This window comes from Mustela nigripes, chromosome 5, assembly GCF_022355385.1.
Source record: "Mustela nigripes isolate SB6536 chromosome 5, MUSNIG.SB6536, whole genome shotgun sequence".
In the NCBI taxonomy this organism is placed as follows: Eukaryota; Metazoa; Chordata; class Mammalia; order Carnivora; family Mustelidae; genus Mustela; species Mustela nigripes.
The window spans coordinates 73,905,969-73,930,840 of record NC_081561.1 but is presented as its reverse complement, the minus strand read 5'-3'; the positions used below and the strand labels follow the sequence as shown (position 1 = coordinate 73,930,840).

Below are 24,872 nucleotides of genomic sequence, written 5' to 3'. Positions count from 1 at the left end.
ATATATTATAGTGAATATTGTTACATATGAGACATCAGGGTAATTGTTATTATCATAATTATTTCAGGCCTAATCATTATCTAGTAACCCCTGCACACGATTAATAAGAGACAGAAAGAGAGAGACAGAAGAAAAGTTGTCTTAGTGATGGTTTGATCTAGTACAAAGGGGTAAAAACAAGACATCAGGCGTCAAATGAAGTCACTTACAGTAAGTGACTTCACCAAACTGAAAATTGACCCTAATTACAGCTTTAGCTCTCCCAGAAATGGAATTTCAAAAGAGTCACTCAGGAATTGCCTGATAGTACAAGTTGGGCTATCTGCCTAATAGACCTCTGCCATCCCCTAAAGGAAAGTAACCTACATTTTTTTTTTTTTCTGCCTAGTATAACTTTTTTGTTCCTGCTCCCTTCTGCCTATAAAAGTCCTTCATTTTATACAGCTCCTTGGTGCTCCCTTCTATCTGCTAGATGGGATGTGCTCAATTTGAATTGACTTTTGCTCAAATAAACTCTTAAAAATTTTAATATACCTCAACTTTGAACAAAATCATACCACAAAGGATTTACCTACACAGAGAATATACCTTTTTGCAATTGTGTAAAAGGCACATTTAATGTTAAAGCAGATGTTAAAGCAGATGGCATACCTGGAAGTCCCAAAAGGACTAGATCTTAGTGAAATATTTTTCTCCTAAATAGTTCTGATTTTCTTGCTTTTATTCATTGCTCCTAATATTTGTGGGGAAAGTCTAAATTAATTTATATTTACTTCACTGCAGTATAACTTATTCCCAGATCACACTGGAAAATGTGGAAAAAGTGGTATTTTGGTGAGGTCATTTAGATACAGAGTCTATCTTATTTTTGTAGAGCATTGCCATTATTTTGTATACAACTTCTCCCACTTGCATGTAACCCAATTTTAATGCAATTTTTAGTTGTATAATTTTGGCATCATGTATTTCATGAACTTTTTGCATCTTCTTGATAATATCTGAATTTTTAAATATTCCTACAAACCAACAATGATAAAAATACTTTCTAGTTAGACATTTATTTATACACACATAGCTAAATAAAATCATAAAATGAAAATATTAATAAAGAATAAAATAAAATGTTTTCAAGAGCTAAAGAGTTAAATCCTCAAATATGTTTTAAAAGAAAAAACAACCAAACAATTTTTTGGTCTAACAACTCCATTTTATCACTGTTTCTTGCTTTATAAATTTCAAATTTATACTTATATTCTGTAGATAGTTTGTTATGACTGAAAGCAAACTAAAAAAAATGAGTTCAGAGTTCATTGTGCTCTGATTTACAAGGAGTGAAAACTGAGTGGAAGTTTAATCATGAACAAATTTAAATCCAAGGTGTTTAGTGTTTAAAAAAAAAGCAATTTCGGGGAAATGATATAACTACCTAGGTAACACTGAAAAGCCAAAAATTTTTTGAATTTTAAAATCTGCAAAAAATAAATCTGTGATTCTTTCCATATTAACAATGATGTACAAATAAAGTGGGGTTGTATAATAATGGATAGTCTGTTTCTCATAATGGAGGGGGTGACCATGGTACAGGAAAAGAGCCATCACCAGATAAATGGCAAATGTTCTCTGAGGTCTCGTTTGTTTTCACTATTTTATCAAGAACAGTGAGTTTAAACCAGAAAATTGCCTTTGGTAGAATAATTTTTTTAAAAAACAAGTTCATTACATATATTTTTTAGTTCAGAAAATCCTTAATTATATTATGCCTTGGGAATAGGTGTTAGTAGCAGGTATCTAAAAGCAAGTGTTCTATCTGGTTTATTGTAATTCATTCACTTTCAGTCCTAATGCATCAATAATAGCAGGAGCATAAAAAACATTACAAAGGACACTAATTTCTCCTTGATAAAATTGTATTAGATTTGTTAAAATTGATACAGTTTTTGCCTCTTTCTTAAAACCAGTGAGTTTCATTCCCACAGTAGCTGGTGCTAGGACTCTTCCATGCATGTGAGCAGTACAAAAGAGGCCAGTCCATTTGATTGTTCTAGACTGAACTAAAGCTACGGGGCTAAGATTACTTTAATTTTTCTAAGTCTGCAGCTGACAGCATCATGCTAGAAACCTCTCAAAATGTCCCCACACTCCCCAAAGCCTTTGATTAAATGTCTTGCTTTAAAATAATAATAATGAAATAATAATAGAAAAGGAACAAGAAAAAGAGAATGAGAAGGGAGAAACAAAGGTTTTCTAAGATGATGGAATGACAACTTTGTCAAAAGATAATTTTGCCTCATTATAAGTTTTCAAACAAAAACTAGTCTGAAAGTGTAACTTGAAATGTAAATATAAGCATTTAAGCCTTTAATCAAACACTAACCTTTCAAAACAATGACAAAAGAATTAAAATAAGATGTCTCATGGTCCTAATTTTACTGTTACTATGAAGTGAAATTATTTAAAAACTAGTAGCTTCACTTCCAAGGGGCATCTACTTGCACATGCATGCTAATTTTTCATTCAAAGAGCCTTTTCGCCCATACAAATAAATTCTAGACAGAATGATTTCAATACATGCAGTAAAACATTATTTTTATGAATTCCTTAAATAGAAGTGTGCCTTTAAAAGGAAAAAAAAAGGGGGGGTGGGGGGAGAAAAAAATTGATTCCATTGTGTTCCAGAAAATGACAGGTCTAGGCAAACAGAGGTTTAGCTGTGGAGTTTAGATAACACGTTCTGGTGTACGGAGTTCCCAGATGAGTCAAGGTTTCCAAAAACCACTGACAAGATGTCTACCCATAAAACACAGAGATGACCAGGAAAATGACAACTGGGCATTCAAAAAGTATCCTGCAAGGAAAACTGTTCACAAGGCACCTGAAGGGTCAAGATCAGAATATTTTGTGCTATCGTTGCAAAGAAAGATTTATTTTGAAATAAATATCATAAAGAATATTCCACAGAAGTGATTTTATAGGAATTACTACTCCCCAAGACCACTTCTTTATTTAGTGTCAATTTGGCTGAAATGGTAAAATGAAAGCTGTGAGGGTACTTCAGAATTCAGTAACTTAAAGTGGAAATTCTTTGTTCAGTCCCAATCTTTTTTTTCCACTTTTAAAATTATTGTTTATAATTGTTATTTAACACACAAAACCATGCTAAGAAAATTGAAATCAAGGTAAGTCATAAATCTACATCATCTATTTGCCATAGCCATTGCCGTAAAGATTAGCAAATATACGAGGTGGTGCTTGGGAGGCCAAGACCCTGTTTCTTCCTATTGCTGTGGAGGGAGAAGGGGGGTGCGACAAAAGCAGGAGGGAGATGACTTTGATATTATCTGTCTTCACTTTCCCCTTGATTCAGGGATAATACTACATGAGATGAAGGGGCGGGGGGAAGAATGAGGAAAGAAACCAGCCCAGGGATAAAGAAGATATTTTTAAAAAGAAAGAAACCAAGTATTGCTGAAAGTCTACAACAATAACATAAAATGTAAGCTCCAGAAAATAGATGCTCTGTCAAAATTTAGATTACTAAAATCATGGAAGAAGTGGAAAACTTGAAAAGACCAATTACTGTAAAATAGATTAGAAAGATGATTAAATGGTTACCATTCATGAAAGTACCAGGACTAGATTATTTCATAGATGGGTTTTAGAAAACATTAATATCTCTGATCCTATTTGAACTGTTCCAGATCACAGAAGGAAATCTCAATTTATTCTTTGAAGCTTGCATAATTTGCAAAATATTATAGGTGAAAAGCTATGAATCAATCTAATTTTTGAATAAAGTTGTAAGAAGTATAAATAAAAATATTAGAAGTAGAATACAGCCATTGAAGCAAAGGATAATATATTATAAATAAATAAGTTATAGCCTAGGAAAGGAAGGTTGGGTTAATATAAGAACACTTACTAACCTATCTGAATGCATCTAAAATTTTAAAAAAGGAAATATTATCATATTAATGTAAATTCAAAAACATTTAATAAAATATATTGCCTTTTCTGATAATTGAAGGAAACTACTTAATTGTAATAAAGACTACTTATTAAATAGCAATTTTAAAATAAATAACAAAATAACTAAAATCTTTAATTTTAAAATCAGGAATGTGACTGAGATTCTTGCTATTGACATTTAGATTTAACACTTTCTTGGAGAAACTTATGAATACATTAGGATATAAAATAAATACTATTAATACTAGACATAAATGAAATTTCCCCTTTAAAGATATTTCCTGAAAAAACCCAAGAGATGCTAGAAAATCTTCACTATATTAATAAGAGGATTCAAACATGAAAAAGGTGACAAAGACACATATTTTCTCTATTTTAATAATAAAAACTTAGGAGAAAATATTCTATTCGCAATTGTTATGAAACCCACAAAACATATATGAATAAATTTAACAACAATGGCACAAAATCTATATGAAAATGTCTACAAAGTCTTATTGAACTGAAGATCAAAATAAAATAAGACAGATTAGAATGGAATGACATTAAATTCTCAATGAGAAATCTGAACTTCATAAATTATCCCTCCGTCAAATTAATTTTTTTGAAAAAACCCACAATTCTAATTATAATCTTAATAGGTTTTGTTTTGTTTTGAATTGAATATAATGATTTTTAAATTAACATTAAGGATTAAAAACTGGAGAATAGCCAAGGGAGGTAAGAACAAGTAAAATACTGAGCAGACTTGTTTTACCATTTGTCACAGTACTATAAACCCATTAAAATAACAAATTAGGTAGTGACATATGATGCAAATAAATCAATAGAAGAGAACAGAGAAAAAATCCAGTATATTTCATAATTTAATATAAACAAATAAGATATTTCTATTATTTGGGAAAATAAATGGTAGAACAAATGGTTTCCCATATGGAAGAAAATAATGTTGGTGTCCAACTTAATATTAAATACTAAAATACATTCCAGATTAATTCAAAGCTTACTATAAATATTAATAAATATCTTGGAAAATAATATAGGATATTATATGTATAACTTCACTATCTTCATTACTGAGACAGGAAACAGAAAATACAAATACTTCCTGAAATAAAAATTTAAATAATAAGTCATTTTAGTCAATGGGACCAAAACAAAAAAACACTAAGAGAGATGTAGAGAATTTTTTTTAACACATATTGAAGGGTGACAGATTAATTCTATAATATCAAAAGATGTTAATACCTATAAATAGAAACTAACTAGAAAATAAACATCTCAAGAAATGGGCAAAGATTTGGATCTTTTACAGTAATCATAAATTGATTTAACATATTTAAAGAGCAATCTGGGACTATAAAATTAAATAGACGTCATTAGATTCCATATCTTTGCACAACATTTTGTTATCCTCTCAGATCTCATTGATAAAAAGAAAAACATATTAAATGTTTACTGTTATGCCTTTGGGTTAAAAAGGTAAACCGAACATACAATGTGTACACTTGTGCAACTATTAGGAGCAGAACATCAACAGCAGAGGTATTTCAGCCAACTGATGGAAGAAGACCAGACATACATGTATTGATTAATAAGCAGAGTGGAACAATTGCCAGCTCACTGTCCATGTGGCAGGGTGAACAGACACAAAGGAAGCTGAACTGTTAGGCAGAATTCTGCATATTCTGGAAACTTGAGGAAGGAACATGTGAACGAAAGTGTTAAAAATGGGCCAGAGGTGGGGCGGGGGGAGGTGGGTCAGAGAAGAGGGATAATCCCTCTATAACTTTGATTTTTAGAACCAGCCAAACACATTTATCTTTCCAGAGAAAGAAAAGAGAGTTTTAAATAATTAAGTAAATAAACAAATAGCTATAATATATAATAACTGTTAATTGAAATAATCTGAGTTTAAGGAAGGCAAATGTTCAAATGCATAGAGAATCATCAAAATGATACATGCTAAGTACAGAGCTGAAGGCATTCATGTCTTTTCAAATTAAAAGACCTATAAAATTTTAAATTATGTCCACACTTAGACACCTCATCTTGAAATGCTAACACAAGAAGGATAAAATGAGTATTTCAAGAATCTCTTTTAAAATCATCTATGAAAGAATGAGGAAAAGATTGATACCAGACTTCCCATCAGGAGCACTACTGCCTAGAATGCAACTGAACAATGACTTCAGGGTCCTAAAGAAAAGTGGCTCTCAACCCTGAATTCTGCATCTAACAAAACTATTACTCTATTACTCAACTGTAAAGGTAGAAAAATTTCAGAAAGTTTACCTTGCCAGCATGACTTTTTAGGAAGTTGTGTGAAGAGTATCAGAAAGAAAGTACATTGCATCTAAGAAAGAATAAATCTAATTCATACAACAGAGCAGGGAAGATAGATGTCAAAGAGGCTCAGAGAGCAACCAATTTAGGTAAAAGCAAAAAGAGAGGGTACTATGAGAGAATTCTCCAGGGAAGAAGAGCATACCATTAAAATAAAAAGCTACAGATAATATCATGATAGAATATGAAGAAAATGGTCTAAATTGAAACAGGAAAGCAATGTGTTCCCAAAATAACAGTAAAATGGATATCAAGCAATAGATAGAATGAATCAAGAATTAAAAATGTATTTAGGATATAGCTAAAAAACAAACAACAACAAAAACTCCATTTCTCTTTTACAAAAGGAAAAAAGAAAGGCAACCAGAAACTTTGGCAGGGGATGAAGGGTGGTAAAAACAAAGTATGATCCCAAAGTAAATTAGGTTAAAATGATTTCTTTGCTTTCACATACTCTCTAAAGTATATTCCTTACATATATAGATGATATACATATAGATCAATCTATGTATTCCAGAATAACTATAAAGAGATTAGGACCAGTGGGAGAGAGGTAAGAGAAAGACTTTTATTTTATTGTAAAGCCAATTTTAGTATTTGGTTCTGTAAAATATCGACATGAACAAACTTGATTTTTTTTTTCAGGAAAGTAGTACATACACATATATATCACAACATGTTTCCTCTTCAAAATATTTTCCCAAAAATTATTAGATGATTTATAAACATGAATTTAGATTGTCAAAATGTAATTACTTATATTTACTACATTTTATAAATCTTTAGTCACAGCCTAACTCGAGAATGAGAGCACAGACTATCTTCTTGTAGAACAAATGGCCCACACTTCCCCAAGGGAACACATCCTTTTGAGAATAAATTGCATTTACCATGTTGCATGATTACATTTATTTTAGGACTACAGACTAAAATCCATAAAACTTGTAATGATGTTTTTTTTTTCTCTTTTCCTTCCTAGGCTTATGGGAAAAGACTTATTTTCACAACTACTCTAAGTCATTAGAAACATTGTTAATTTACTACTATCTCAAGTCTCTTCATCTCTAATATATATTGATTTTCTGTCCTGAACACAGAAAGTGTGAATTTTTAATGCTTTAGCTGCAATAAGTTTTCTTTTGGATATTTTTTCTCCAAGAAAAATTGAATGAAAGAGGCAAGGCAACTGCTTGAACATAGATTAATAACTTTCTAGAAATGACTTCAAGGAGTGTACAAATTTTTAGGGAGGTAACATTATTAAAGGATATAAAGAAGTGAAAACATAAAGAAACATATGACCTAGAAATAAGACATACAAAGTGCTTCTCATTTATTACTGTTGGTTATAATCTCTTATCAGGACCTGAGCTCCATGAGCCATTAAAATTCAACTCATGGCCCATTATCAGTAAAAAGTAAATCTGAGAAATTTAGAGAAGTTTTTTTTTCCCCACACACAAATTAAGCATGTGACTATCTGCTCTTATAGATCTTCTAAGGTGTGTATATATTTCCCAAATTGCCATTCAGAATGTTTTTAAAAATGGGCCTTAGATCTGTCCTTTGTTCACTTATTTATTTAATTTTGAGAGAGAATGTGCAAGAGCACAGGCACAGTAGGGTGGGGGAGGAGCTGAGGGAGAGAGAGACTCTTAAGCAGGCTGCATGGTGGGTATGGCTCTCTTTCAGGACCCTGAGATCATGACCTGAGCCTAAATCAAGAGTCTGATGCTTATCAGACTGAGCCACCAGGCACCCCAGGTCTTTTGGTGCTTCAGTCACCATGTGGCTCTCAGGTCTTCCCTGGATGACAAGAGGTTACTTTTCTTTACTATGTTAGCTCAAGGAGAAGAAAATCAAGGAAGTCAAAGCAGGTGAGCTTGTCTGAAACTGCTTCATTGTTATCTTTTTAATCCTGTGCCCTCACCTTCAATGGGAAGAAGGATGTCTGTCAACTCACAAACCAATACTCATTGAGAAAGGCATGTAATTTATTTTTTAAAAATTGCTGTAAGGAAACAGACTGGCCCAAATGGAGCTGTAGTTCTTAAAAAATGGTCAGAAATTAATATTTATAACTTCAATATATTAACTAAAAAGGGTGTTCAATTAATTTGAAAGAATGAGAAGGAATATAATGATACAGTCTAATAGTTTATCATTTTTTTAAAAATTAACTTTATTTTTGTCTGTGAGAGAGAGAAAGTGTGCATACACAAGCACAAGGCGGGAGGGGCAGAGGGAGAAGCAGACTCCCTGCTGGGCTAGGAACCTGACACAGGAATCAGGACTCCATCTCAGGGTCCTGGGATCATGACCTGAGCTGAGCCTACTGAGCCACCCAGACACCCTAGTTTATCATTCTTAAAACACCAAAAGAAGGATGAATGAACATTAGGTTTTTTCTAGCCATCACAGCCCTATTTTGTCAAATTAGCTTTAACCACATTATTTTAATCTCTTGCTTTTTCAGTGATAAAACGGGAAACTATTCCAATCATTCCTATTCATTTAATTTTAGGATTAACTATTGCAGTCTAAACTGATGTCGTGGCAAACCTCTGCACTACATATGATAACATACATTAAAACATATTTTGCCAAATGATATGGGTAATACATAATATATTTTTTTCAATTACATAGACACAAATTCATCAATTCTTTAGAACTCTTTACCAATAACAAATGTGGGAGGAGATACTTTGTCTTTAGTTGATATATATTAGATATAAATTATAGTATATATACAGATGTGTCTATATATGAATTATCATCATCAAAATGCTGATTGCTATAAGATAAGAAAAAACACCATTCTAAGTCACTATTTCTGGAAATTAAGGATGCCCTATGATGATGTTCTTTTGCAAGAAAAAAAAATCCATCACTAAGGGTTTTCTGTCCTTAATTCTTGAGACATGAGATCATTTCCTCACTAAATACAAAACTAAAAATATAATCCTTGATAAAGGATGGCAGATCACAATTTAAAATCTAAATGGTCTCCAAATTGCCATGACGGATTTTAAGTTTTCCAATAACATAACAAAACTTGTTTTCATTTGCTAGATAGATTGTGGCCCTCTGTACTGTGCTCCTAAGTGACACTTCAGTATAGGGGTTAAGGGCATGGGTTTGGCAGTTAAAAGGACTTGGGTCTATACACTAACTCTGCTATTTCCTAGGTAGGCATATGAATTTGGACAGAAATTGTGTGAATCAATATGAGGTTCCTAGGAACTGTAGAGGAAGATATCTAAGAGCATCTGTAGAAGGTAATGGAAGTGGTTAAAAAAAAAACCTGATTCTTATATTACTGTGATCCTGGTACGCTGTCCTCTCCTTTATTTTTATGAAATCAGAGTAGTGGATTTTTAGCTATCTTAAATTTATTTCTAGTTTCAGGACCGGGTTTCCTTGATCAAACCAGTGGGTCCAAGCTAAGAAAGGTATTATATTTTCTGTCAAAATAACTTAAATAGAAAAGAAAAGTGGAAAGTGGGGGGGAGTAAGAGAGGAAAGAAGAAAGGATGCAAGTAAAATAGTAAAAAAGGTAGGAAGGAAGGAAAAAAGAAAGAAATATCTTTGGCCATTCGGCAACCCATATTCTGGTAATGTCACCAAGAAAACTCCTGTGCCTTTAGCAGTTAGGAACTTACACACTCTTCAAATTACTTTAGACAACTTAGAGCCGTGCAACTTACTAACATTTTTTGGTCATTAAGAAACTGATATCCCATCACATCTTAGTCCAGATGAAGATGGGCTGGACCGTTCCACTGAAGACATGAGGAAATGCTTTCATGGGAGCCATTCGTATGTATTCACTTATAAATCATTCTGCAAGAGTTAACTAGGCCTTTCTGGGGGGGATTTGATGTCAAGAATTCTGTAATACACAGGCTTCCTATGGGTTCTGGCTTCAGATTTTCTTTGCTTAGAATTGAAATAATCATTTTCCTTCAACATATTATACTCCTTGAAATGCTAGAGACCCTCAAAGGCTACAGTTAACCTGTTTTAAATTTTTAAATATTTTGTCTTCACTCTTAGGAAAAAAAAAAAAAAAGATTAGTAAACAAAACTCAGTGAAGACATCATTATGCTCTTCAAAATTACTAAATTTTATAATTTTTTTTAAAAAATTACTTATTTATTTTAGAGACAGAGAAGGAGAGAGAGTGTGTGTGGGAAGGGCAGAGGAAGAATCTCAAGCAGACTTCCTGCTGAGCATGGAGACTGACATAGCTTTTGAGCCCACAGACCCTGAGATTATGACCTGAGCCAAAATCAAAAGTCAGACACTTAACCAACTGAGCCACCCAGGCTCCCCTAAATTTTATAATTTGTAAAGCAATAGAAGATAAAGGGACAGGGAGTTTATTTTAACAAGAGACAAAGGGACAGGGAGTTCATTTTAACAAGAGACTAATAATAAACATCAAAATAAAAACTGATGATATTTAAAGGATAAATATCTTTACTATATAATCAATACATAAAAACTGTTATGATAAACACTAAGACTCCAAAAAAAAAAATAATAAGCAAATGTAAATCTATACCAAAAGACAATCCTTCCAAAAAGGATATACAAATGGAAAATAGCTAATGAACATATGAAAAGTCCAACTCTGTCAAGATAAGAAATGCAATTCAAAACAAAAATGACATTTTCTTCTCCTATCGGACTGACAAAGGTGAGAACAGATAATACTCAGGGTCAGGAAGAGTGCAGTAAAATAGATTCTGCTGTACATTTCTGGAAGGATAATTCAGTAAAATAATGTTGGATAGGTAATTCCCAATTATATACTAAAAACCTTAATATTTTTCATATTATTTCATTATACTGAGATATTTCTTCTAAGGGACAAAATCACAGATAAAGATGAGAGTATTTTTATGAAGATGATTATATGGAATTATCATAAAAACAAGGAAATCACTAATATATGATATATAACAACCCATAATATATGTTATGTATTATTATATAGTATGATAAACAAGAGTGTAAAAGCTTAAATGATTATCTATATGAATTTAAAATTGTTTGATGTAATGTTAAAAGAGTTGAAGACCTATTTGAAATGTAGAAGAATCTGACATGTTTCTTTTTTTTTAAGATTTTATATTTATTTGACAGAAAAAGACATAGTGAGAGAGGGAATACAAGCAGGGGGAGTAGCAGAGGGAGAAGCAGGCTTTCTGCTGATCAGGGAGCCAGATGTAGGGCTCGATCCCAGGACCCAAGCCAAAGGCAGATGCTTAATGACTGAGCCACCCTGGTGCCACAGAATCTGGCATGTTTCAGTTGCACATACATGAAGGAAATATGCAGAAATAATAGCTTTCAGTTTGAAATTATGAGTGTATTTCTATTTTTAAACTGAAATTTTTATAATGCAAAAATATAAAACAGCAAATAAAGAAATAATAAAGGCCTATATATTTAGGGGAGAGAAAAATAAATTTCACTGTTCATATCTGAATCTCCAGGACACAGAGAGCTTTTGGAAATTAGCTAAGTGCAACAATACATTATCTTTAGTTACAGCTTGTCCCAGTTATGCATTTTTCTGCTAAACACCGATTCTTCAATGATCACAATTTCTGGCATCTGTAATTTCATTCAGATTTCTTTTAACTTTCTTTAATTCCTTTGGTCATCTTTAGGCAAATTAAAAATATTAACTCCATTTTTATGTCAAATTCTCTACTTTCTGAATCAATGTTTGACTTTTAACATAGCATAATAGACATTAGATTCCATAAATTTGATTATTCAGAAGTTTGTTATACAGAATATACACAGAAATAAATAGCTAGACTGGAAATCAGTACCAAAACTGAAATGATACTATAATATAAACCTAAAACACAGCATTAGTTTTACAAAAAGTTTAACAGGTGGAGGCCAGAAGGGCTATGAGGAGACTCTCAATGAAGACAGGAAGGACAGTAAGGAAGTGATTTTTGAGAAGTGGGGAAAAAAGTATTTATAGTAAATTACTATCAGAACAATGAGCTTGACCTTTGGCTGCGATACTAGGAAGAGAGAAAATATACCTATCAACTTGTGGATCTGCTAAGTGGATTTCCAAGCAAAGAGCTGACTGTGTTATTTGCCACCTTTTAGCCACACATAGTATGATAATTATAAGAGAGGGATGAGCAAAAGAGAGATCCATTTAGTTTCTAAGAAGAATTTAGAGAATTTATTTCCAACTCAGGACTTTCAGAGTTGGAAAATAAAGTTTTCACATTTACAGAATCTCCAACTGGCAAGAGGTTTTTCAAGTAAGACACTGTCTCAAGGAAAAGATCAAATTCAGAATGCTGTTTGCAAGTTGAGATCAAAGCAAAGATGTTGCTCTAAGACCCATTGTTAAGACCTCAGAAAGATTTCAGAGACACTCTTAGCTATATAAAATATCTAACAATCTTAAAGGTGTCGCTTGGCATCTTAATTCTCATCTCATGTTAGAGCGAACAGCCTTTCTTCAGAAGATTTGTGGGTATGTGTTTTGTCTAAAGGGATGGGGTTATAATTTGATACATAGAAATTCTACAAAATTGTTTAAAGAGTTGTAGCAGCCTGGAACAAAAGGGAAAAAAAATCGTTCAATCACTAACTTAGAACACCTTGCTCTATTTTAAATGGCTTGCTATTCTATCACTAGTCTATACAATTTAATATCATTTCAAATTCAAAACGAGAAAAATATTATAGCTAACTTTTATTGACACTTTTTAAATACCAAGCATTGTGTTAAGGACATTTTACAGGATATTCCATTTATTCCTCCCAACAAAACTTTTTGTCTTTTGAGTTTTTAAACTGTTCGAACATTTTGATCCACATCTAGATTTTTATTCCAAGATCTTTATCAGAAACAGAAATGACATATTTATAAGTTTATACTTAGAGTAACATTATTTATACACATAAAATCACGGAGGACCCTCAAAGTCTAATGAGAGAGAACAGTTAAATTAAGAATCTTTCATATAATGACTTATAACTAATTAATTGAAGCTTATGAGATAATATAATTATTCTCTTATTTTTAAAGTAGTAAAACCAAAAATTGGTGAGGTCATGCTTGTCTAAAAATTTTTTTTAAATGGCAGATACAAGATTTCAGTCCTGATATTATGACTTTGGAAGACCCACTCCCAATACTGTACTATTTTCCCTATATTGGATCATATTACAATTTATATAAGAAAGTGAATGGTCCTATCATATCTTGCATATTGAAAAACTTCACCCTGCAACAAAACACAAAGTACTTTTTACATGATTTACAGGGCTATATACCCTCAGAGAGGACATGGACTCATTTCTGGGCATGCACCCAGAGAAGAAAGCTACGGGTTTCTCACTCATCCTTAGCCAGACAGTGGATCCCTTGGTCCAGCTGTCACAACATTGTCTGTTTCAGTCCCAGTGAGCTTTATCTAGGTTCCAGATGACTGGGACAGTAGGTCGGAAGAGGGCATCTTTTATGTGAAGGAGGCCTTTGTGAAACCTGAGAAGGCTTGCTGGTTTGTGTTGAATAAGGCAGAGTTTTAGCTGCACTAGCTTATATATATATTCCTTTACCATAAAATTGCTTTATAATTTTAAATAAATGCTTATAGGCTTTTCCTTTGTCAAAAATAGAAGAGAAAAAATGATGAAACTAAAAAAAATCTACATTAATGAAGAGCTATAGCTGAGATGGGAGGCACATACAAAAGTAAAAAATTCTAAGTTATGGTTCCCATAGCAACTGCAACACAGTTGGATTTCACTTTTATGTTAAGTAAGTTTAACTTGAGTGGAGATGCAAAATACTTTCTCTGAAGCAAAAAGAGAATTATGGAAAATATACAGACTACGGTCTAGATTCTTCCAGCTTTCAAAAGTATCAAATATTAATCCCAATATATGTAAATATTTTAACATCAGAGCTACATACTCATTTGTATTGATTTTAAACTATATTTATTCAATTTATAAAATATGATTATTTAAAATGGGGAAGATTCCCAACAAAATATGTTAAATCAAAGGACACAATCTTATAGTTTGGAAATATAGGGGCATAGTTCTGTTTTTAATTAAAAAATACTTACTGGAAGTGTAGTTTATGAAAATACAATCTGATTATGTTCACCGTCAAGTGTTTTAAACTTGACATTTTCAGTTACTGTAAATGTAATCTGAAACTAGGAAAACAACCTAATAGTACTCTAAGGAGAGGATATACTTATATATAAATTTTTGAGACATTTGTAGTTTGCATCATTACTCCAATTTTTCTTTTTTTAAAGAAGCAGGAAAGGTACTTACTCCTGTTATGTAACGAGGTCTATATTGAATAGTTCCAAATAAACCAAGAATGACGATAATAATATGTACAAAATTTGCCAGGATAGGTGCCCACTGATATCCAAGGAAGTCAAATATTTGCCTCTCCAGCACACAAACCTAGAATAGCAAAACAGGATATATAAACATAAGCACAGTGGTGAGAGAGAGAGAGAGAAAGGATCATATTACATTCTAATTAGCAAGTATAATTGTGTTATTCTATCTTGCATTTATCTTTAACAGTGAGACTGACATTTTCAGGTATATTTCAAAGAAACACTATGGAAGCTGTAGATCCACAGATAGCTACAATCCTTTTAACGAAGATTTTGTGGAGGTATCAAGCCATATTCACAGGATATCTTCTGTGCAGTTGAAGGATAAATTATATCGTCATATGCACTAACTCTTGGATTCATCAACCAGCAAGTTTGCAAAGTCCACACAAAGGGTTTACTGTTAGGATCTGCCCAAATGTCATTATACAGGTTGGGAATAAAACAAAGGGGATTGACATAGAGCAAAAATAACTCATCGCCAAGTCAACTGACCTGAATTCTGGACTTAGATCTGACTCCAAACAGCTGTAGTCCCCTAGCTAAGTCTAGCTCTTGTCTGGGATTCTGATGACTCACTTGTAAAATGCGTGATTTTGACTATTGTTTAGGGTTCTACTACCCCAAATTGATCTGGATTATAAATTAAACATGACTTTCTTTTTTCTGTCATACCCAGTTACCTATATAACTGGCAAAAGGGTAAAAAAAGGACATTAAAATAATGGGGAACAAATATAAAAATAAAGCATCACTGTTATAAAAGCAAGAAACTTAGGTCATTTCAAATGATCTTACATTAATCTGTGCTTACAACTTTACAGTTAACACACAGGTACAAATCTAAGGAGTAAGAGAAGAAAAACAAAACCAACCAGCCAGCCAACCAACCAACCAACCAACTAGACAAAAGCTGCCAAAGTCAAGAAGTGCCATTTGATATTGAGAAGGAAAACCTCCATAGCTATCAAGTCTCTCATCAGATCTAACAAAGCAAAAGAGGAATGGTAAGTTAAACTCAGCTTCGTCCTTTGTGTCTTCCCTCAGGTGGAAAGATAATCAACTGTTTGGAGTAAAACATTATGAAAGGACCTGATGGACCTGATGATCTTCCACACAGAGATTCAACAATTCTTTTTGTTGTTGTTGTTTTTCTCCAAGCCAGGCTTTAAAGAAAAGGATTTTAAAAACCCTCAGTTACTAACATCAGTGTGCTTTAATGATTTTCCTTGTCAGGATACTAACTCTCAAATTAGTGTGCTTTTAAATTAAATACCTGTAGCACACTTTGAAGATTCCTTGAATGAGCATTATTCCCACTGCATTTCTTTAGCTGCGCAGCATACATTTCCACCAGGCATTGAAAAAGAAAATAAATTCATGACAACTGTTTGCATAACACTTCTGTTTCCTAAGGCATGCTGGGTACCATACAAGGGCTGTAATGGTAATCCAGACTTGTCAAATCTTCATTTTCACTTAGTCTTGGCGGTGATTAAAAAAGAGAGAATGTAATCTGTTCTACCTTGCATATTCTAAATTCACAATACCCACCAGAGTTGCAAAACTGGAATGTAAATAACATTGCCTATGACTGCAGATTCATAAACCTTGAACTGCCTTCTGATGAAACATTCCTTCAATGCTATCATGCACTCAACCCTGCATATAAAGGAGACCCATTTGTGGTGTTGGGAAGTATTATGTATGCCTTGTTTTTGAATCCATTAATGGTACAAAAAAATAAGTGGTTGTTCTCAGAGTCCCATTGCTAATCATCTGTATAAAAGCTCACTCCAACATAGAACTCTCCATCTTGATCCTATGAATAAACAGTAAGTAGGAATGTAAACAGCAGCAAGAGGAATCGAAACTCTATAAATTTTGAGCGTCATAACTGTGGGGACCCAGCAGGGTAAAAGTATAGAGGATAAAACGCATTAGTCAAACAGTGGGAAATCTCTCAATAAATGCACCAGTTATGGAAGAAAATAGCAGCACCATCGTTAATTATAAAAAATATATAGATGATAATATACTTGCAAAGCCTGCATGGCTAAATGAAGTTACATCAACATGTATTAGTCTTTTTTTTTTTTAAATGACAGAATTAATACTTTCATCAAACATTACTTACAATGTTATATAGACTGAATGAGTTAATGTGCAATTCTTCACATAATATTTCTGCTTTTACCTTTGATTGGCCCTATTAGCTATCATAAGTAGCTTTATCACAGGTTCTGTAATTTAGAGCTGGGGTTGAAGAAGGGAAGATTTTTCTGAAAAATTCAGAGTATAACAGGAATGACAAATATGGAAGTAGTTGCAGTCTTTTCTAACTGAAAGAATATTAACTGTGGAATTACTGAAAGGGTGATGGGCATGGAGGCAAAAGAAGAAATATTAGTTAAAACACTCAGTATGTGATGGGCATTCTGGTTATCCCCAGTCATGTATTACCTCACTGATTCTGCACAAACCCCAGAGAGGTCAATATTGTCTTATTTTTCAGATTAAGAAGTCTAACATAGCGTGTGGCTAAGTGATTCTCTGGATGTCTTAGAAGTGATAAATGCTAAACAATCAAACACAAACAAAACCCCAAAACACAGGGCTCTGTGAACGGTCCCTTAGCTGTGTCCCTATGTTGCAGACTTGTCCAAAACCAAAATACAAACCAAACCCAGTCCAGAACCAAAAAGCTTTTGCAGTTTATGCTATAGGCCTATGCTGGTTACACGGTACATGCTATGTTTTTACCTTATTATTTACTGTGAAATAATGTAGAGAATTTCTTTAATCATACTTGTCAAGGCAAAGCTCCTTTTTGGTTTTATTTTATTTTCTTATTTGCCTCCTTCAACTCATGTTCTGCCTTTTGTTGGAGGCCACAGCACGGATGGAGTCGAGGACCAAACCAGGCCCTGACTTGTGTCTCCTTTAAAGTCCGGACACCTTGACAAGGGGTTAAGGATGGGAAAGTTGAGCAACACTGAAAGGGTCTGTGCTACGTGTCGTGCGTGAAAGTTGAGCAACACTGAAAGGGTCTGTGCTACGTGTCGTGCGCTCGCCTACGTGACTTCCCACACGCTCTCCCTACAGAAGGGAACAATGTGGTCAGGGTCATAAATTCTTAGTTGGTCCTTGTTGTTCTGTACCTCCCATAACCCACTCCCTGGTTGATTGTCTTGCTAATGGCATTAGCGGAGACTACCTGGCATCACGAGGTTTGCTTGTAGTTAATGTAAACTTGTTATAGCAACTTGTGGTCATTTGACTAGGTACTGATGTATTACTCCTATTGTGGTCTGCCTTATAAATGCTTGTAAGATGTGGAATAAAATCGTCACTGTTGGACATCCTCCTCAGTGTCCCTCCTGCCTCCATCTCTTTGTCTCTTCATTTCTTTTCACCATCCTCTTCCCCTCACGTTTCCTGGTTGATTTGTCGCGCCGGCTGCAACAGCCTTTAATCTCCTTTCTCCTGTTGGGCCTCCTTTCTCCTATTGGGCTTTATGTCTTTTCCATACGTGTCCTACAAATATATGAATATGGCCTTGAGAAACATATACAGATCTTCCTTGACTTACAATGGGGTTATGTCCTGATAAACCCATCATGGGTTGGAAAGATCATAAGTCAAAAAGGCACTTAATACACTTCATGTCTCAGACATCCTGAGTCTCAGACACCCTGAGGTCTTCCTTGTAGCTTGAATGTGCTCGGAACACTTACATTAGTGAACAGCAGGGAAACACCACCATCTTACACAAAGCTATTTTACAATAAAGTGTTGGATATTTCATGTAATCTATTGAATACTGTATGCACAGTTAAAAACAAAATGGCTGTATGGGTACAGAATGTAAGGGTACTGATTGTTTACCCCTGTGACCCTGTAATTACTTGGGAGCTGTGGCACCCTGCCTCTTGCCCAGTATAATTACAGAGGCTCGCACTGTATGTAACTAGTCTGGGGGAAGAACCGAACTCACAATTTGAAGTAATTTTCTAGTGAATACATATTGCTTTCACACCACCGTGAAGTAAAAATATCGTAAGTCAAACTTTCCCAAGTTGGAGATTGTGTGTATTGCTGTTTCTATGTGTCTTTTTCAGGTGAAAGGTCTTATGGAATAAGTCTCTTTCATGCTTGTCTGTTTAGCTCTATATAAATTTAAATCTTTGTGCTTGGGTTCTAAATAGTAGTCTATCATTAATGCATAACTTGGTGCTTTCCACAAGGAATTCTATTCTTTTACAAGACTATTATTTATGAAGTTTCTGTTTGTTAATATAGAGGCTAATCTTTACTATTTATTATTTCTGCATCTATGGAGATAATCACTTCATTCTCTTCTATCCTTAGTGTAATTGTTTATATTGATAGTTTTTGCCATGTTAATTATCCTTTTCTTCCTGGGAAAAATCCCTACTTGAAATTTAATATTATTTTTACCACAGTTTCAGTTTGGGTTAAATAAAATTTTATTTGGAAGTCTTGTATGGATTAACTGACCCAGAACTTAATTATCATTCTCTCTTTTTCTCTATCTCTGTTAAAGAGGTTGCAACAGCCTTAAAACACAAGGTACAATGTTCACGTAAGCACTTAACAAACTTTGAAGAAACCATCAGTCCTATTCCCTTTCTCCAAAAGTAACCTGTGTCAATTTGTGGAAGCATTGTTAAGTATTTGCGCTTTTCAGGAAAATATTGTATGTGCTTGCCAGCTCGTAGGCCGTTATCTGTCATCTATATGTGTGTGAAATTTTTTCACACAATTTTATTTACATAAATAGGATTGCAATGTACATGTGGCTTTTTACCTTGCACTTTGTGTTTGTGGATGTTTCCCTACATAACTACAACCTACGTGTAGAGATCTACCTCATTATATCCTCATTTAAGTATTCTAACAGATATTCATTTGGTTGTCAATTTTTGGTTGTAACACACTTGAGTGCATTACAAAACCTTGTACATGTGTATTGGTACATCCATAGGCTAAATCCCCAGAAGGGAAAATGCTGAACATGCTGAAAATTCTGATAGCAAAATCGCAAATATTATAAAAAGTTATTAATTCTCTTTGATATACACATATAAACTGTTTAAACATGAAAATGATTCCTCTTTTGCACTTTAGTAAACATGAATTTTAGTAATCACTGTTCAACTGCAAAAGTTTTCATAAACTGGAAAAGTTCAACTTCAACTGGAAAAGGTTTTCAAAAACCTTTCTTTTTTTTTTTTTCAAATCCTTTCTTATAAGTACATTAAGTAGAATTCATCTCACTAACAATGACAACAAATATTCAAAAAAAGCATCTGTGAAATACCTTTAGGATTAATGTATTTATTGACTTTTCAAACTAGAAGAGACTCACTCAACACTCCTCATGTACTGCTGAGAAAACTGGACCCAATTAAGTAAATAATTTGCTAAGTAAGTTTGACCCCTTATTAGGAGTATTCAGTCTGAAACGAGTGTGCTTCAACTGTTTGCATTGCAAATTGAGAGTCACTCATATTTCCTAGGTAGCTATCGCCATTTAACTTTATTAACAAGGCAATTACATGTGCACAAACACTTTAAAATATATTTTTAAAAAGTCATAACGGGACGTTTATAGCTAGTTGTTTTCAACGGGTGGGACTCAGAATTGGTTTCCTTGAGACCCTGCATTCTGCTAATAACTGCTAAGATTTCTTAATAAATTTTCTCCAAAATATTTCTATAATTTTATGTCCCTAAAATATAACTTGTAAGTTATTGCAATTGATACGCAATAAAACATATTATATACAGAATTTGAGAAAAAAAAATTTGGCTTTTTTATACCGTTGTGGTAGAATATGGGTTCCTTGATTTAAAAAGAAATTTAAGTGTGTTATTAGAAGTTAGCAAAAACCAAATTATTTCCACTGCTAAATTATAGATTGAAGTTAAATTTTTCTGTGGACACATCTGTTCTTCCTATAGCCTTTCCGATTTCACTGTCCTCACTCTCCATGAGGAACCCACACTTTCAGACTATCACCACACTCAGGTCCCTGGAGAGAGAAAAGATAGCCTCAGACTGGGATGCTAGGCAAGCAGAGCTCTCCAATTAAAAGTCCCTTTGCAGCCACTCTGGAAAACAGCATGGAGGTTCCTCAAAATGTTGAAAATAGAACTGCCCTATGACCCAGCAATTGCACTACTGGGTATTTACCCTAAAGATACAAATGTAGTGATCCAAAGGGGCACATGCACCCAAATGTTTATAGCAGCAATGTCCACAATAGCCAAACTATGGAAAGAACCTAGATGTCCATCAACAGATGAATGGATCAAGAAGATGTGGTATATATACACAATGGAATACTATACAGCCATCAAAAGAAATGAAATCTTGCCATTTGCAACAACATGGATGGAACTAGAGCGTATCATGCTTAGCGAAATAAGTCAAGCAGAGAAAGACAACTATCATATGATCTCCCTGATATGAGGAAGTGGTGATGCAACATGGAGGCTTAAGTGGGTAGAAGAAGAATCAATGAAACAAGATGGGATTGGGAGGGAGACAAACCATAAGTGACTCTTAATCTCACAAAACAAACTGAGGGTTGCCGGGGGGAAGGGGGTTTGGGAGAAGGGGGTGGTATTATGGACATTGGGGAGGGTATGTGCTTTGGTGAGTGCTGTGAAGTGTGTAAACCTGGTGATTCACAGACCTGTACCCCTGGGGATAAAAATATATGTTTATAAAAAATAAAAAATTTAAAAAAAAAGAAAAAAAAAAAGTCCCTTTGCAGAGCAATCAGAGCTTCCAGACATGCCCCTCTCCTGGCTTCGTGGAGTTTCCTTGCAGTATGGCCCCCAAACGCCAGTCTCTGCTCCCGCCTCAAAGAAAGAAATTGAGACTGCCTCCTGCCCCCCAGCCAGGGTAGACGTCAACATCTCAGTACTTGCGTAAGGGAGAAAAAGAACTGCAAGAAGCAATTGAACATATTGATGAAATACAAAATAAAATAGACAGACTTAATGAACAAGCCAGTGAGGAGATTTTGAAAGTAGAAGAGAAATACAACAAACTCCGCCAACCATTTTTTCAGAAGAGATTGGAATTGATTGCCAAAATCCCCAATTTTGGGGTAACAACATTTGTCAACCATCCACAAGTGTCTGCACTGCTTGGGGAGGAGGATGAAGAGGTGCTGCATTATTTGACAAAAGTTGAAGTGACAGAATTTGACGATATTAAATCAGGTTACAAAATAGATTTTTATTTTGATGAAAATGCTTACTTCGAAAATAAAGTTCTCTTCAAAGAATTTCATCTGAATGAGAGTGGTGATCCATCTCCAAAGTCCACTGAAATCAAATGGAAATCTGGAAAGGATTTGACGAAACGTTCAAGTCAAACACAGAATAAAGCCAGTGGGAAGAGACAGCATGAGGAACCAAAGAGCTTCTTCACCTGGTTTACTGACCATTCTGATGCAGGCGTAGATGAGTTAGGAGAGGTCATCAAAGATGATATTTGGCCAAATCCATTAGAGTACTACTTGGTTCCCGATATGGATGACGAAGAAGGGGAAGGAGAGGAAGATGATGATGATGATGAAGAAGAAGAGGAAAAACTGGAAGATATAGATGAAGAAGGAGATGAGGAGGAAGGCAAAGAAGATGAAGATAATGATGAGGGGGAGGAAGGAGAGGAGGATGAAGGAGAAGATGACTAACGGAACACTGATGGATCCCAAACTTCCTTTTTAAATTTTCTTCAGTCCCTGGGAGCAAGTTGCCCTCGTTTTTTTTTTTTGTTTGTTTGTTTGTTTTGTTTTGTTTTTTTCTTTTTTTTTTCTCCTCTCATGCTCATTTGCCCTGTTTTTTGAAGTCTCCTTTTTCTCTCCCTTAATACCATGGTTCTCAGCTTATTTTGGGGGGAAATACCTTGAGCAGAATACAGTGGGAAAAGAATCTTTACCCCTTTTTGTTCCATTTTGGTCCCTTCCTGTCTCAACAAAAACAAAAACTTTATGAAATCAACACCACCATGCTCTGTGGGAAAAAAGAAAAACCTTCTGCTCCCTTAGCTCTCCTGGAAGCTGGAAGACACTAGCTGGAGGACACTAGCTGGAGGCCCCAGTGTAGTAGTGCATAGAATTCTAGCTTTTTTCCTCCTTTCTCTGTATATCAGGCACAGAGAATACACTGTATCTCTATGTGAATATGGACAATTAGAATTTACCAACATGTACCTGTCTACTTTCTCTTGTTTTAAAAAAAGAAAAAAAAACTTTAAAAAATGGGGTTATAGAAGGTCAGCAAAGGGTGGGTTTGAGATGTTTGGGTGGGTTAAGTAAGCATTTTGCCAACATGGCTTCTCATTTGGCATGTTTAATTGTGATGCATAACGGGCATCCTTTCAGTTTAAGATGACATTTTTAAAATAAAACTCTCTCCTAATGATGACTTGAGCCCTGCCACTCAAAGGACAAATCAGCAGAACCTGTAGGATCTTATTTGGAATTGACATTCTCTACTGTAATTTTGTTCCTGTTTACTTTTAAATTTTCTTTTTGTTTCACTGGATAAGAAAGATGATGCTTGGTTTTAAATGTTAGACATGTACAAGCTACTTTGTTACAATAAAACTAAATGTTTAAAAAAAAATAGTCCCTTTGGAGAGGAAGCAAGATGATGGAGGAGTAGCAGATTGAAATATTATTAGGTCCCAGGAGTTCATCTAGATAGTTATCAAACCATTACAAACACCTACAAACTCAACAGGAGATAGAAGAAAAAATAGCAACAATTCTAGAAATAGAAAATTAACCACATTCTGGAAGGTAGGATGTGTGGAGAAGTGAATCTGAAGTGAAGGGAAGATAGACCCCAGGGGGAGGGGACAGCTCCCAGCAAGTGGTGGAGCATCCCTCACAGGGACAGTGTGGTCTCAGGACTTGTGGGGGTCACAGAAAGGCCAGGGGTGTCTGAGTGTAGCAGAGCTGCCAGGTATTGGAGCAGGGAAGCCAGCTGCAAAGACAGAGCCGAAGAGTAGGCTCTCAGTTCAGGGTTACCTTAAACCATGATCCAATGCAGAGTTGGGCCACTGCTCTTTGAGTAGGGACCCCACACATGGCAGATCAGAGAGACACCCCCCTCCTACCTCCTCCAGGAGGAACGGTGAAGGAACACACTGCAGGAATCTCCTGGGTTTGGAGACTCCAAATGGGGCTGTGTGCCAGAGATAAAAATGCTCAGTCACGGGCTGGGTGAGCATGGAGTGTGGCCAGAAACCAGGGAGACAGGAGGGATTGACTGCTTTTCTCTGAGGGTACGCTGGGGAGTGGGGAACCGAGCTATCAGCTCCAACAGGGCCGGAGATTGGGAGGCCACTATTTTCATTCCCTTCCTCCAGAGCTCTATGTAAAGCATTCAGGTAACAAAAGTTCCTGAGAGCAAACCAGAGCAGATTACTTAGCCTTCCTCATGGCAAGGGCGGTGCAATTCTGCATCGGGAAAATACACTTGAGAATCACTGCAACAGGCCCCTACACCAGAAGATCAGCAAGAACAAGGAGCCAAGACCAAGTACACCAATCAAGGAGAATTTTGAAACTCCAGAGCTAGGGGAAATAAATACATAGTATTCATAGCTATTTTCACATGATCCTTTAGTCTTACAAAGTTAATTTTTTTTTAATTTTATTTTTTCTTATTCTTTTTTTAAATGTTTCCTCTTCTCTATTTTAACACTTTTTAGCTATTTTATTTTAAAATACCTTTTAAAAATATTTAAAAATTTTCATTGGTATCATAATATTTTATTCCTTTATTGTACTTAACATTATTTTTTGTATACATATAGTATTTTTTTCATTAAAATTTTGGGATACACTTTCTTTTGATAGACCAAAATATATCCCAAATCTAGTACATGGCTTTGTTCTAGTCTCCAGCCTGATAATATTCTCTCCTCTTTTTTTTTTTCTTCTTTTTCCAACCAACTTACCTTATCAATTCCTTTCTTTTTTTTTTTAATATAATTTTTTAATTTTTATAAACATGTATTTTTATCCCCAGTGGTACAGGTCTGTGAATCACCAGGTTTACACACTTCACAGCACTCACCA

At 34.5% G+C, this 24,872-nt stretch overlaps 1 protein-coding gene and 1 pseudogene across 4 annotated transcripts in view; one reads left to right on the top strand and one right to left on the bottom strand.

Annotated features, from left to right (window-relative positions):
- The window catches only part of NKAIN2 (sodium/potassium transporting ATPase interacting 2), a 1,019,864-nt gene that overhangs the window by 524,062 nt on the left and 470,930 nt on the right, over window positions 1-24,872 (bottom strand). For all 4 annotated transcript variants that reach the window (XM_059400652.1, XM_059400649.1, XM_059400650.1 and 1 more), the window contains one exon: window positions 14,663-14,800. In XM_059400652.1, the coding sequence (XP_059256635.1) occupies window positions 14,663-14,800 (138 nt within the window). The remainder of the gene's footprint in view (window positions 1-14,662; window positions 14,801-24,872) is intronic.
- Window positions 21,603-22,475, top strand: LOC132017344 (protein SET-like; annotated as a pseudogene).